Source organism: Abrus precatorius, unplaced genomic scaffold (genome assembly GCF_003935025.1).
Source record: "Abrus precatorius isolate BTA unplaced genomic scaffold, Abrus_2018 Scaffold11, whole genome shotgun sequence".
Lineage (NCBI taxonomy): Eukaryota > Viridiplantae > Streptophyta > Magnoliopsida > Fabales > Fabaceae > Abrus > Abrus precatorius.
Window position 1 is genome coordinate 20,403,937 of NW_020874303.1, and position 14,117 is coordinate 20,418,053.

Consider the following 14,117-nt stretch of genomic DNA (forward strand, 5'->3'; position numbering starts at 1 on the left):
ATTTTTAGCTTTAAAGAGTTAAGAGTCTTTCATCATTTGTAAATTACAATAAGAGTTTTTTCAAAAGAAAAAAAAAAAGAAGAAGAACGTCTTATCTCTTTAACGAAATTAAATAAAAAATTTCTGTAATTTGTTCTCTCCATTGATCAATTATTAAATTTAGTTTTGTTGGTTGATGAACTTAAAATTGACATACGATAAAATATTATATATACTTATTTATATTTTTTTCATACTTTATTTCTTTGTAAAAATTCATTTTTAGACGTAATTTATTATTGAAAATTTTTACTTTTCTTTAAAAAAATTTCATTTAAATTATATATATATTTTATAAGAAATAATTTTGGGGGAATTGGAAACGTAAAAGATTTTTTTATCGTAACATAAGAAATACTTTTAAACATACAGAGTGAAGCATTTAAAGACAAATTTTTCTCCACTTTTGAAGGGGCATTTATGTCCATTCAAGTGAATATTAAAAAACGGAAAGGAAAGAAAAGTATGGACTGCGTATAAACATAACATAGGTGGAGACTCGACACGACTCGTGAGAGTGTGGAAATCGCTGAGCAGCGATAACCGTGCAACTGCAGAAAAGCCCAAACCATGGTTGCTTTCAAACAAGTACTCCTCCTCTCACACGCGCTCCTCCGCGCGTAACATTCCTATCTTCTCTCCGTTGTAAAACGTGAACAACTCGTACAATTTCCTCTCTCTTTCTCTGGAGCCAACAACACAACAACTAACAACGAAGAAGTTTCTCTGTGCTTGGATTTTTCGTGCTCCTCGGAGCAAATTTCATGCTTCGCAGAAAACCCTCCCCATTCTCCTAAGGTGCGTTTCTACAGATTCTGTTCTCAACTTTTCCGAAAATTACTCTCTTATTTATTTTATATTATTTTAGTTTTTGCCTATTTTTCGCCTCTCTTTTCTCCGCAGATTCGTTCTTCCTCCTCTTCACACTCTTTTTTCCCCCCTCCTATTACCTTGTCATGCTTTGTAATTCTCTAACAAAATAAATACGCGTTTTCGGTTTTCCATTGTTCCCATATTGGAATTGTTTCTTATTTTGGAAAAAAAAAGGAGAAAAGAAAAACACGCTTTGATTTCACTTCTCGTCAATGCGGACGGCGCAATGTGTATAGGAAGAGCCGTTAAATCGTGATGCGCATGGCTTTATCGTACTCGTACTTCTCTCTTTGCTTCGAAGTTTGTCTTTCATATAAAGATATACTTATTTTACAATAAAAATAGAAAAATTTTGGCCATCACAATTGGGTCTCTGGTATGTTGTGGTAAGGTTTCTTTGCTATTTGCTTTATGTTTATTTTAGCTTTTGCATGAAGCATTGTGGGCTGTGATGAAATGTGGAAGAAAAAAATGGATGTAGTGGAGTCTGATTTTATTTTATTTTATTCCCTTCAATGTCCTGCGTTTGTTTTGTAGCTGGGATCATTTAATTTAATTTTTCTATACTGCATTGTTGTTCGATTTATTGCTGGTCTATTATGTTCTGTTCGTGAGCTACATTGTTCCCATCACATGTTATCACTTTTCTGTTTGCTCAAGTAAAGAAGGGGCGAGAAAAGAAAAACGAAACTTTTGTGTTGACATTGCTAATACTAATTTGTTCTTGATTATTGAACTGTTGGAACTTTAGCTCAAGCGAGCGAGTTCTCGTGTTAAAAATTTGTGCTAATAACCATCTGTTAACTTCATTTGGTGTATTTCAGTGATTGAGATTTTACTTTTTAATATCATATTCTTTTTGTTTGGCATAGAGTTTGGTGGTAATTCATACATGACACAACTTTGATCTTTCCACTAGCATAAACATCCTTGTAATGCCATTCTCTTTGTTTGTCAGGCAAGGGCAATTATAGTTTTTAGCAATTAGATATGGATTTAGAAGAGAAGTTCCTTGTCAAAGGTATGGTGTTGTGCTTCTTCCTGAGTGTGCACTTTCAAAAGTTTTACAACAATTTGTTTTCTCTGAATGGTGTATGTAAAGTTGAGTGTTAGCTAGTGTAGTACTATTATTCATATTCTTATACGTTAATCTATTAAAAGTAAACCATGGGTTGGGAAAGGCGTACAGGAGATTTTAGAAGTCTTTTAACTCTTATTGCCTCTATAAGTTGTGTCTCCTGTTTCTGTTATATTACATGCGTTCTTCCATTGAAGATTGTGCTGTATTTATTTCAAATATGTCTAACCATGTGGTTTCTTTTGTTTTCTTTCCTGATGAAGACTAATTGTTATGTACAGTTTTGGTCCAATGTATGGTATACATGTAAATATTGGAAGGGAGTACTTGTTATCTAGAAGGATTTTTGTCCACATTTCATTATTATACTTTATATTGTAGCCTCGTGATTTGTTGCGTGAACACTATGCTTGCTTGATCAAGAATCTTGAAACTTAAATGTTCCAGTAAGATGTCTCAAAGCTGCCTCTGCTCCCTATGTTTATCATTTATGTGAAATTTGTTTGGCTCACATGATGAAATATAATGTTATTATGTGCTAAAATGTAGTAATGCAATGATGTGATTCGCCCAATTAGTATAATATATATACTAGAGATTGATTGAGTTGAAATTTCATGTCAACTACTGGTATGACTAAAGTAAAACTTATAAAAATTATAAAACCCTCACCTTTCGAGCTAGTTCTTGGGGATGGGTTAGGCCCATGTCTAAATTCAATATGGTATAAGTGTCTATCATAAATTTAACATCAGGTTACATATGACTATTAAAAGAAAAAAACATGGTCTCAGAGATTTCCTAGCATAACTTACCTACTTTTGCAGCTTTCTTAGTGCAATATATATATATATATATATATATATATATATATAAAGTTTTATAATTTTTACCCTTTGGATGTTTAATCTTAGGTGTGAGAGGATGAGTAAAGTAAAACTTATAAAGATTAAGACAATTTTTACTTTATGAGCTAGCTTTTGAAATTAACTTAAGACTAAGTCCAAATTCAAGAAATTCTACCATCCAACTATTTTCTTAGAGTCAGGGCTCAATGTTGTTATATCAGGGATATGCTTGTGATCTTTTAATAAATACGAAGCACATGGTTTATAACTAGTATTGCTTTATTTCCCCCTTAGCCTCGGGCCTCATCTTCACACACCAATTCAAATATAATTTATTTGGTATTGAACTCTTCGATTCCTACATTTTTTTATTAACCAATAATATCAATCTTTTGGTGCTTTTGACTGCACTGACCTGAACTGCCATTAAAAGCTGGTGATTGTATCGTACTATATTGAAATGTTTACCTTACAATTTTTTGTTCATTGTAATAATTATAATGAATTGAAGAGCTACCATGTTTAAAAATTTTAATTTTTTTTTTTTTTATTAATGAGAGTGATTTATAATTCGTTTTTATTTTTAAGATTGGACTACACAAATACTCTTCAAATATAAGAAAATATCCACTTTTTTGTGTTTATTGAGGAGCAGTTTTTGCAAAATCTGGCACGAAATGTTAAGATGATGATTAAATAAAATCAGTTGTAGGGCTGATCAATAGTTACATTCCATATGTGTATGATCAAATGTATATAATTTTAAACTAGTGTCAGTTGAGATATACATCATAAATTTAAAAGTTGCATAGACCCCATTCTTTATCAAGGGTTTTTCCAATTTTATCCACCACACGATTTCCTTGGATTGCTCTTCCAGGAGTTGCCACATTGTCGGCTATGGAGATGCTTCCCTAACATGAAATCTATTTTTTTTTTTTTCAGAGTAGGCAGGATCTGGTGTTTATGAGAGGTATTGACCTTCCCAATCTCAGTTTTCCATGTAACCTTTCTTCTATTTAGTTTTAGGTTTTTGAATTATTTTGGAAAGCCTGTGGTGTGCGTACTTTTGCTGCTTCACCAGTCCTTGGTGTGAATGATCTTACTTTGGTGAGAAAGTCTGATCCTATTATTTGGAACTATGTGAAGATCATGTTACAAATTTATCCATTTCAGGATGGCTTGAAACTTATCATCACTCCTATTACATGATAACTTATAATCTGGTTGTTTTGTTCAAAATCTGTGCTGTCTGACTGGAGGAACTTTATTTCAAGGCTTATCCTTGGCAAATGTTCATCTAAGAGTAGCTCTGCCATTATAGATTCAAACGTTCTTGGCGGTTACCTTGAATGAATTTGCATGATGTAGTTTGGTATTAACATCTGCTCATGTTTTAAACATTAATATTTGCATGATGTCACATTGTTGCTGTCAATGCAAAGTGGAATATTTATAAAACGGTTATTGTATACCGAGTAGCTACTGTCAATGCAAAGTGGAATATGTATAAAACAGCTATTGTCTACTGAGGAGTTAACTGTTAGATGCTATTTTCTTCTTGCACATATGTAATCTTTTCCATACAACATTTTAAGTTATTCAAGTTGTTTACATCGGGATCCTGTTAACCGTCTTAACTTATTCATCCTATTATACTTTTTCTCCTGTCCTCTGTTTCCCTATTTTCACTGTTTTGTGGTTCAGATTTATTGAAGACATAAGTTTATTTATCAAAAGCTTTAGTTTATTCATCGAAAGTTTTCTTACAGAGCTTTTGATAATTAAGTGATTATTTCCTCTCGCAAAGTAGTTATCAAACATGATATGGATAGTGGACACGGCCATTTTTCTCCATTAGATGCATTAGATCTAAAACTGATGCTGTAGTGACTACTGTTCGATGCATTCATGATACTTACCTATATCAATAGGTGTGATTAGCTCCAGTTGTTGGATTTTTGGCTTACACAACTCTTAGGTGTATCATCCATGTAAAATGCTGTAATTTGAAGCTTATAAGTGCCTTAAGAAATGGTGAAAGTGGGACATGATTCTATTTATGAAAAGAACTGAAATCAGTTCTGTTGTATCTGATCTAAAAAGTTAACCTGTCCTGACTCCTGAACAATGCAATAAATTCTAGAAATCAGCAACTCTATCGATGGTTGAACTGTACGAATATACCCTTATATTTATATTCTTTGGTGGACCTAAATTCAATTCATCATTTGTTGTATGCATTTATTTTACTTCTACACAGTTTTCTATCTTTGGTATTTCTTTTATCTATCCGTGAATCTTAGTTTATTGTTTGTATTTATTTGAGATTTAATATTTGGTATGTTTCCACTGAAGATTTACTTTACAAATGGTTGTTATTTCTGTCCAGTTTCTGGCGTTCAAAGCCTTTCTTCCAGTGTGCAAAGTACACCGGAAAAAAATGGCCATTCAGATGATGCTTCAAAAAGTTCAGAACTCCTTCAGGAGTTCCTGAAATGTGGTCCGAAGAAGGAGCTTCTTCGAACGTGCTTTGATAAGGACAGAAAAAACATTTTATCAAAAAGCAGGATGACTGAAACTAAGTCAACCAGTAAGATAATTAAGAAACAAGACACAAAAAAAGTTTCAAGTCCCTCCCATCAACCCTCTAGGAAGCAACCCCGAAAGGGTGAAAACCCCACGCGACTCGTACCTTCTCCTGACCAGTCTTCTGATTTTGGCCATTCAGACACTTGGATCTGTAAGAATGTTGCTTGTAGGGCGGTATTGTCTATAGATGACACATTTTGTAGAAGGTGCTCTTGCTGTATTTGTCACCATTTTGATGATAACAAAGATCCTAGTCTTTGGTTGGTGTGCACATCTGAATCTACACAAGGGGACTCCTGTGGGTTGTCTTGCCATATTGAATGTGCCCTTCAACATGAAAAGGTTGGAGTTATTGATCATGGGCAATTGATGCAACTAGATGGTGGTTATTGTTGTGCGTCCTGTGGTAAAGTTACAGGGATACTTGGGTAAGTAATTTTATTTACCTGTTGAGCTGTGGATGGTATATATCATTTCTCCTTCCACATTTTTGTTGTTGATAGACTGATGCTTTGGTTTGTTTATAGACATGATTCACAATAGAACACCATTGTATAGTTTGATCTATGTAACTGACACCATTTAATAGGAAAAGGCTCAGTTATTACTGTTGTTGATATATTGAGGTTTTGGTGAATCTTTTATGATTTGTGTTTCAACAGTAAATTCTGAATATATGATCGAGGAAAAGGATTTAAAATGAATTTGCCTATGTTATCCGCATGCTATTCATCACTCCCTAATTACTTGCAGCAACTAAGCATGCATACTGTTGCAGTTTTTGATACACTTGATTTATCTTTTGATCCATCATGGCCTTGTTCAGTTTCTCAAAGAATGTGTATAATCTATTTAACCATTTTCAACTTGTATGCTGGTAAGTAAATTTCCTGCCCTCTGTTGATGACCTTGGTGATTATTGTTTAATAATGGTAGATGCTGGAAGAAGCAGCTAAATATAGCAAAAGATGCCCGGCGTGTAGATATACTCTGTTACAGGATATATTTGAGCTACAGGCTCCTGGACGGAACTTCAAAATTTAAAGACTTGCATCAAATTGTAGAAGAGGCAAAGGCTAAACTGGAGGCAGAAGTTGGTCCTGCTGATGGGTTTTCTGCCAAGATGGCACGAGGCATTGTCAGCAGACTCCCTATTGCCAGTGATATACAGAAACTCTGCTCTCTTGCTATTGAGAAAGCTGACAAGTGGCTGGCTACTGTTTCCAATGTAAATCTGGATTCCACAGGTCGGAACTAATGCTCTTCAGTGTTTTTTTTAAGTGTGTGTGTGGGCATGGGGGTGCGGTTAATTTCTTCCTTCTTTTCAACTCAATCTCATTTATTTGGTACATGATGACATTTTCATAACTCGCAGAGGGTTCACTTCCTGCTGCTTGCAAGTTTGTTTTTGAAGAGGTATCAACTTCCTCGGTGAAAATCATTTTAATTGAAATGTCAAATATATGTTCGGAAGCCATTAAGGGATACAAACTTTGGTATTACAAGACTCGGGATGAATCACCCACAAAAGATCCTGTTTCTGTGTTTCCCAAATCTCAGAGGAGGATTTTGATATCCAACCTTTTGCCTTGCACAGAATATACTTTTCGAATTGTATCTTATACCGATATAGGTGACTTGGGTCATTCAGAGGCTAAGTGTTTCACCAAGAGCATCGAGATAATTAGAAACAATCCCACTTCATGTGTTGCTATGAATCATAAAAAAAATAACCTTCTAACTAGGGGCAATTCTTCTGGCTCCAAGATGGACCCCAATGCCACAATGGAAGACTATGGATTTAAGGTTCGTGACCTTGGGAAAATATTGCGTCTTGCTTGGGCTCAGGCACAAGGGTACTTTGAAGAGTTTTGCTGTGCTGATATGAAAAATTGCTGTGGACAAAGTGCTATCGACAAACTTAAAATTCCAGAAGTGAAGTTGCCTTCAGTTTCACGAGGCCTTGATTTAAACGTGGTTTCAGTGCCTGATTTAAATGAAGAGCTAACACCTCCTTTTGAGTGCTCTAGGGATGAAGATAATGGTTGCTCTTTGCTGCTGGCTGTTGAGGCAGATGATGATGCTGCTTCTCATGATCTGGAGAAAAATGGTTTAGCAAGATCGCATGGAAGTGGTGACTCCCAAACCTGGACCCATGGGCCTGCAGGAGAAGTGTCAGCTGTTGACTCTCGCATAGATGTGTGCAGGAAAAGGAAAGCAAGCACAAATGAAGAGACACATGATTGTGACAGCACTTTGATAAATGGTTCTCCTTTACGCATATCTGATGGTTCATGCCCCTTGGATGAAAACTTTGAGTATTGTGTGAAAGTAATTCGTTGGCTAGAATGTGAGGGTCACATCAAACAGGAATTTAGGTTGAAATTGCTAACATGGTTTAGTTTAAGGTCGACAGAGCAAGAGCGCAGGGTGGTTAATACCTTCATTCAAACCCTTATTGATGATCCAAGTAGTTTGGCAGGACAACTGGTTGACTCTTTTTCTGATATTATATCCAACAAGAGGCCAAGAAATGGATTCTGTAATAAAGCTGTGCCATCAAATTAATGGTGATCCTGTTATACAAGTTTGTCATTTGCTTCAAGCTTTCCATTTGCCATTTTCCGTGTCAGCAAAAATCATCCTCTGATTGTTTTTGCCTTCCTTGTACAGGCATTTTTTAAAATTAATCAATCACCTTCGAAGGGATTCATATTTATTGCAGACAAGTTTTGTCTTGCTAAAAGGATTTGCTTTGATGATCGCAGAAAACAGTAACGCATTTTTCCTGGGAGGGAGGATCTTTGGACATGAAGTTTCTGGGTGTAGGAGGCGTTGTGCTATTTCCTAAATTGCTGCAATTGTTTTCTTTAGTGAATTTAATTACGTAAGATATTAGTATTGAAACTTTCTTCTCATAACCTTTATTTGAAGATACATATATAATTGCTGATTTCATTTATACCTGTTAATCTTTTGTTATCTTTGTTGCTCCACCCACTGATGAGCTAGCAAATGAAAATGCTTACTTCAACTGATTGTGGGGAAACAAATGCTACTACTCCGCTTTAGTGTGGTTTCCTAGATGAGCGTTGTATTCCGATGTGTGTATTTTCTAGTTAAATTAGTCAACTTTGTAAATCAACCAATAAGACTAATGTGGATGGATCATGCATCACAATTTTAACTATTAGTTAGAAGCCCTGACATGGGGTATAGACTATAGTATGTTTTCTTGGACCTCCATCGTCTTCAAAAATTTTTGTGTTGTATGGGTAATTTTGCTGCTGCACAATTTCTTTTTTGTCCTTGATGTTGAAAAGTCATTTAATTTGGTCTTAATTATTTCCCAACGTCATTTTACATAGAAAGACTAAAATAAATGACATTTGTATTGTTAAGCTTCAAACTGGAGATTTTATATAGAAATTAAAGTGATTAAATACTTGAAATTTTGAGACTTACAATTGGTGTTCACTTCGTCTTTTCCATAAAGCGCTTCAACTCTTATTGCACGAAGGATGAGGTATATTTTGAATTACGTGTTTCCATTTCATTGGTCGTATTTCACGAAAACGAAATTAAGGCCAGCGTACTTTTCTTTATTTGCTTAGAACAATATCACTCTGTTAACTTAAAAATACACTTTAATTGATATTGGCAAATGTAGGATTAGGGATATAAGAAAAGGAGTAGTTTGTGATTGGTTCTCCATTAAATGAACGTAGAACCAAATGAGCCAGTAATATTAGATCCTTATTTTCGTACTAGTTTGTTTTTAGACTTTTTTGTTTGAGAGTTGATTTTTAGAAAGAAAGAAAGGGAAGGGAAGACTTATATGATGTTTATCCATGTTTAAAAGTTTTTAGATGAGAAAGAGAATTTATAATAAACATTTTAAAACTTTTCTAATCTCATATTTTTAAATTCACTCAATTTAAAAAAATTTGTATTAAAATTTCTTTCCTTCTCTTCTCATCCTTTACCTTTTAAACTTTTTTATTTTTTCACCTTCTAAACTCTTAAACAAAGTTTTAATAATTTTTTTTAATATTTAAGAAGCACACAATAAAAGTTAATATATAATAAATTTATATTAAACATTATAAGATATTATTATTTTTATGATGTACCTCATAAGAAAATTGCATTGTTTATGCTATTATATCGACTTTTATCCACGGGGCACTTTTATCTTTCAAAATTAGTAATCTAAAGGCTGAAACCTCTACACTAGCCCATTTCTGTTTCGGCTTGAAAAGTCACGGGGAACCTTTGGGTGGAAGTTGAATTTTGTGCTAATTATAATAAGAACTTCAATAATGGATAGTATTGACAACAAAGTTTACCAAATACTTTGAATAACTCCGAAAAGCAACAAAATCTTACTTTTTGAGAAGAAAAATTGTACCTTGACAAGTCATCCGTGTTTGATTTGACCAATGTGGTTTGAAAGAATCATTCCAACATGGTTTGACACTAGAAAAATTCGCACTCTCAATCACGGGTAAGTGGTAATGAGTTTTACTCGGTACGTATCGAGATTGCTACATGTTGAGTACACATGTATTTATTAAAACTATTTTTTAAATAATTAAATATAATATAATCTGACTTTAATAGTATTAAATATAATTTAAGATATACCATCAAACATGTAAATTAACTATAACTTAATATTAACTTCGACTATCAGTTTAATAAAAAGTAATTTAATATATAATTAATCATATCTAAAATATTAACTAGATTATTTTTAAAAAATTGTAATAAATTTATAAATTATTCAAACTTTTTATTTAATTAAACTTATTCTTTTTTACTTATAAAATGATTGATATAAATTTGTTAAATTATTTTATTATAAACATTTTCATAACAATCTACTAATATTTATGATATTTAAAAGTTATATTAATATACTGATATTTTTTATTTAATTTAAATAATGTTTTAATTTTTATACTTGATTCAAATTTGTAAGTTAATCCATACATGTAAAAAAATTTGTAAATCAGTCTTCATACGTACATTTATTTTTAATTTATTCTCCATCATTAAATTTAGAGTAAACAACGTTAAATAAATAAGGGACTAAATTGAAAATAAATGTAATATGATAATTAATTTATAAATTTTTTACATGTAAAAACTAGTTTACAAAATTTTATATATAGAAACTAAGTTATAAATATGAGTTCAAAGTATTTTTATAAATTTTTTGATTTTGCGATTCACTCACACCCTCTCCTTAACTTCCACCTCTAATTTCACTCTCTTCATTCTTCTTCTTCCTCAGCATAAACTTTAATGAAAGCTAGAGTCTCTTTTCCTCTTAACTTTTCATCCCAAAAATCAATCAATTTGCTGAATTCTCTTCTCTTCTCAACCACTTCACCATTTTCACTTTCACTCTCACCCACACCCACATCTACATCCACACCACCTACTCCAAACCTCAATTCCTCATAAAATCCTTCTCTATCCTCAAATGCATCCTCATAGATGTTGTTAGCAATAGAATTATTAATGTATTCATCTATGCCTTTATCTACTTACTCAACATTATCAAAATCAAGATACAAACTAAAAGTATATCATAAATTTTAAAAATACTTTTAACTCAATTTTATAATTTAATCCCTATATGTAAAATTTTGTAAGTTAATTTTTAAATGTAAAAAATTTATAAATCAGTCCTCATATTATATTTATTTTTAATTTAATCTTATACTTATTTAATATCGTTTACTCTAAATTTAATGGCAGAAGCTAAATCATAAATAAATGTATTTATAAGAAATGATTTACAAATTTTTTTATATATAAAGACTAACTTATAAATCTGAGTCAAGTTAAGAAATTAAAATATTATTTAAATTTTTTTATTTTTAAAATTTATCATAATATGTGTTCGTAAATGTACTGATTAAGGATATCATATCCTACACATGCAACATAAATTGCAGAATGTACATGTAGATAAACAAAATTTGAACATAGCCATTTTTATGGTTATAAATAGGCAGCAAACTCTACTCTCATTACTCAGAAGCTGTCTCTGCTATCAACTCTCAGCTCAACCCGTAGTTTATGCTTCTTATTGAACTAAACGTTAACCCAAACATGGCAACATCAGAAAAGGGCCTTTCAGCTGCTTTGAATGCCAAAACTGAAGGGTGTGGCAGTGAAACTATAGTTTTGGCTCATGGCTATGGAACGGACCAGTCCATATGGGACAAAATCCTTCCATTACTTGCTCAAAATTACCGTCTCGTAGTGTTTGATTGGCCTTTTTCTGGAACCATAAACAATAAGAACCTTTATGACCCAGTTAAGTATTCTTCTTTGGAAGATTTTGCTGATGACTTGATCACTCTGGTGAATGAGATGAACCTCAAAACTGTCACTTTTGTTGGCCATTCCATGTCTGGCATGATTGGTTGTATTGCTTCTATCAAAAGGCCTCAACTCTTTAAGAGGCTTGTTCTAGTTGCTGCTTCACCGAGGTGTATAATCTTCTTTTCTTCTCTATAATTAATACTTGCTTACTAATTTGTGTTTTTTTTTTTTTGTCACTATATAACCTTGCTTTTGAGGATTAAGAGTAATGTTTTTTTATTAAAAAGATATTAGATTGAAGATAAAAAATATTATAAATTAATTTTTAATATAATTCTGTTATTATTGATTACTTGAATTCAATCTTAAAGAAAATGTTTATTTTAAAAAATAGTGAATTTTTTTGAATAAAAAATCGTTGAAGTGGATTAAAAATTATGAAAATAATACAATATCATTATATTTTTAATAAAAAATTTCACTTTTAAGATATTAGTTAGATTTGTGTTAATGTTATTGGATCTTCTATTCCTTAAATTAGTGGTTATGTTTTCACGTTATCTGGGTGGACAACTCTTACCTTTTCTTCCACTATGATTATGAATTAAAAGCAGACTGTTGCTAGCTTAATGATTTAATCAGATGTATTGAAAGTCTCGTGCCTGGGACCCAATCCAAATGGAGCTGCTTTACACCTTCACTTTGGTCTTGTCAAGATGGAAGGAATAAAAGGAAAATGAATTATTGTTTGAAATGTTTTTAATGATTGAAAAATAAGGAGGCTGAGATGGCAGTCATTTGCTTAAAGATTTAGAATTGGTAAAATAAATAAGAAGAAATAATATTTATTATTTTCCCTTACTAAAGATTGGCGGATTGTGAATAATTTAATAAAAAACATATTTATTATTTGTCACTAAATAAATGTTTAATTCATAAATTTAAAATTGATTTTAAGTATCTAAAAATGAATCTCCTTCAAAAAAATAATAAAATGATTGTATTTTAAATACAAATTTATCATATTAGCGCTTACTCACTTTCAGTTTTATTGATTATAAGTATTCCTAACATGTTAGCCAATATATATATAATTTCTCAGTTTAGAAAATATTTTTAAAAATTGTTTATTCTTAATTTATCTGTCAGTTAGGAATATAAAATATTAATTATATTTCAACTTTGGCCCAACCAACCAATCTCTGAAAATAATTCAAGTGTTGGCACGGTGGAGCTGCTTCTAATAAAAACACTTCCTAAGTAAAAGTGTATGTGCATTAATAAAATGTTCTTAGTTTCAATGCTTTAAATAACTTCTTTATATGAATTTTGTTTACTATTAAAATTATTCTATACTTCTTTTAGCTTTTATAGAATTAGATTAAATGTATTTCTTGAAATATATAAAATATTTATCTCTACCAAATAAAAAAAAGTTAAAATTCCAATACCTGTATTTGAATCCGATTCGAGCTTTAATTATTATTGGACAAGGGCTAATAATCCTTCCAATTTCTTGGTATAGGTTTCAAAATTCAGATGATTATGAAGGAGGATTTAGCAGCTCAGATATCGAACAGTTACTCTCGAACATAGAAACCAACTATGAAAATTTTGCTTCTGATTTCGCCTCATCAGTAGGAGATTCAGTTAATGATCTCTCTGTTGACAAATTTGAGAAGTCCTTGATAAAAATGGGACCTAGAGTTGCACTCTCGTTGGCGAAGACTATTTTTCATTGTGATTGTAGAGAGATACTTGGCAAGGTTGAGACTCCATGCACTATCATACAAACCACTATTGACAAGGCTGTTCCACGCAGCGTAGCACTTTACATGGAGAAGAAAATTAAAGGGGAAGTTACTTTGGAGATCATAGACACTATTGGACATTTCCCTCAATTAACTGCACCCGTCAAGTTTGTGGAGGTGCTCAAGGGTGCTCTCACCTCATAATAATAATAATATATTTTGTCTTAACCTATCTTTTTATTGTTGAGTTACGTTTAATACTTGCTTATATTTTAAAAAAAGTATTAAGCAAGTATAAAACATAATTCAAGAATAAAAAATATGTTAAAAGATATATTAGTATCATTTGTCTCGTGATGCATGTACTAGTAATAGAAAAAATGTGTGTTTGAGTAGAAATAAAGTGCAATATTTGTATTTGTTAAATGATATTTGTACTTTGGGGTTGGATGGTGAGTGACTGATTAGCCTTGCGGGGTTGTACTGGAAAGACCATGTTTTATTTTGTATGCTACTACAGACTTGATGGATAATTACTATTCGTGCATTTTTACACCAAATTATTAAATTAGTGTAAGTTTTAAATTTTTTACA

General features: G+C 32.0%; 2 protein-coding genes across 6 annotated transcripts; both read left to right on the forward strand.

Moving 5' to 3' along the window:
- The first annotated feature begins 537 nt into the window (after positions 1 to 537).
- LOC113854017 (VIN3-like protein 1) lies at positions 538 to 8,891 on the forward strand. Of its 5 annotated transcripts, none has more exons than XM_027484808.1 (6): positions 538 to 837; positions 1,871 to 1,933; positions 3,784 to 3,811; positions 5,231 to 5,858; positions 6,367 to 6,677; positions 6,806 to 8,870. In XM_027484808.1, exons 3-6 carry the CDS (start codon positions 3,805 to 3,807, stop codon positions 7,996 to 7,998), a joined length of 2,139 nt encoding a protein of 712 aa, XP_027340609.1. In that variant the 5' UTR covers positions 538 to 837; positions 1,871 to 1,933; positions 3,784 to 3,804; the 3' UTR covers positions 7,999 to 8,870. The 5 variants fall into 5 exon arrangements, with proteins under 5 accessions (XP_027340609.1, XP_027340608.1, XP_027340610.1 ...); XM_027484807.1 differs by lacking the exon at positions 3,784 to 3,811 and having other exon boundaries at positions 6,806 to 8,000; positions 8,199 to 8,324; XM_027484809.1 differs by having other exon boundaries at positions 3,719 to 3,811; positions 6,806 to 8,282.
- A 2,604-nt stretch (positions 8,892 to 11,495) lies between these two features.
- Positions 11,496 to 13,727, forward strand: LOC113856247 (strigolactone esterase D14-like). Its single transcript, XM_027487988.1, has 2 exons — positions 11,496 to 11,939; positions 13,298 to 13,727. The coding sequence occupies exons 1-2, from the start codon at positions 11,524 to 11,526 to the stop codon at positions 13,725 to 13,727; spliced, it is 846 nt and encodes a 281-aa protein (XP_027343789.1). The 5' UTR covers positions 11,496 to 11,523.
- The last annotated feature ends 390 nt before the right edge of the window (positions 13,728 to 14,117 follow it).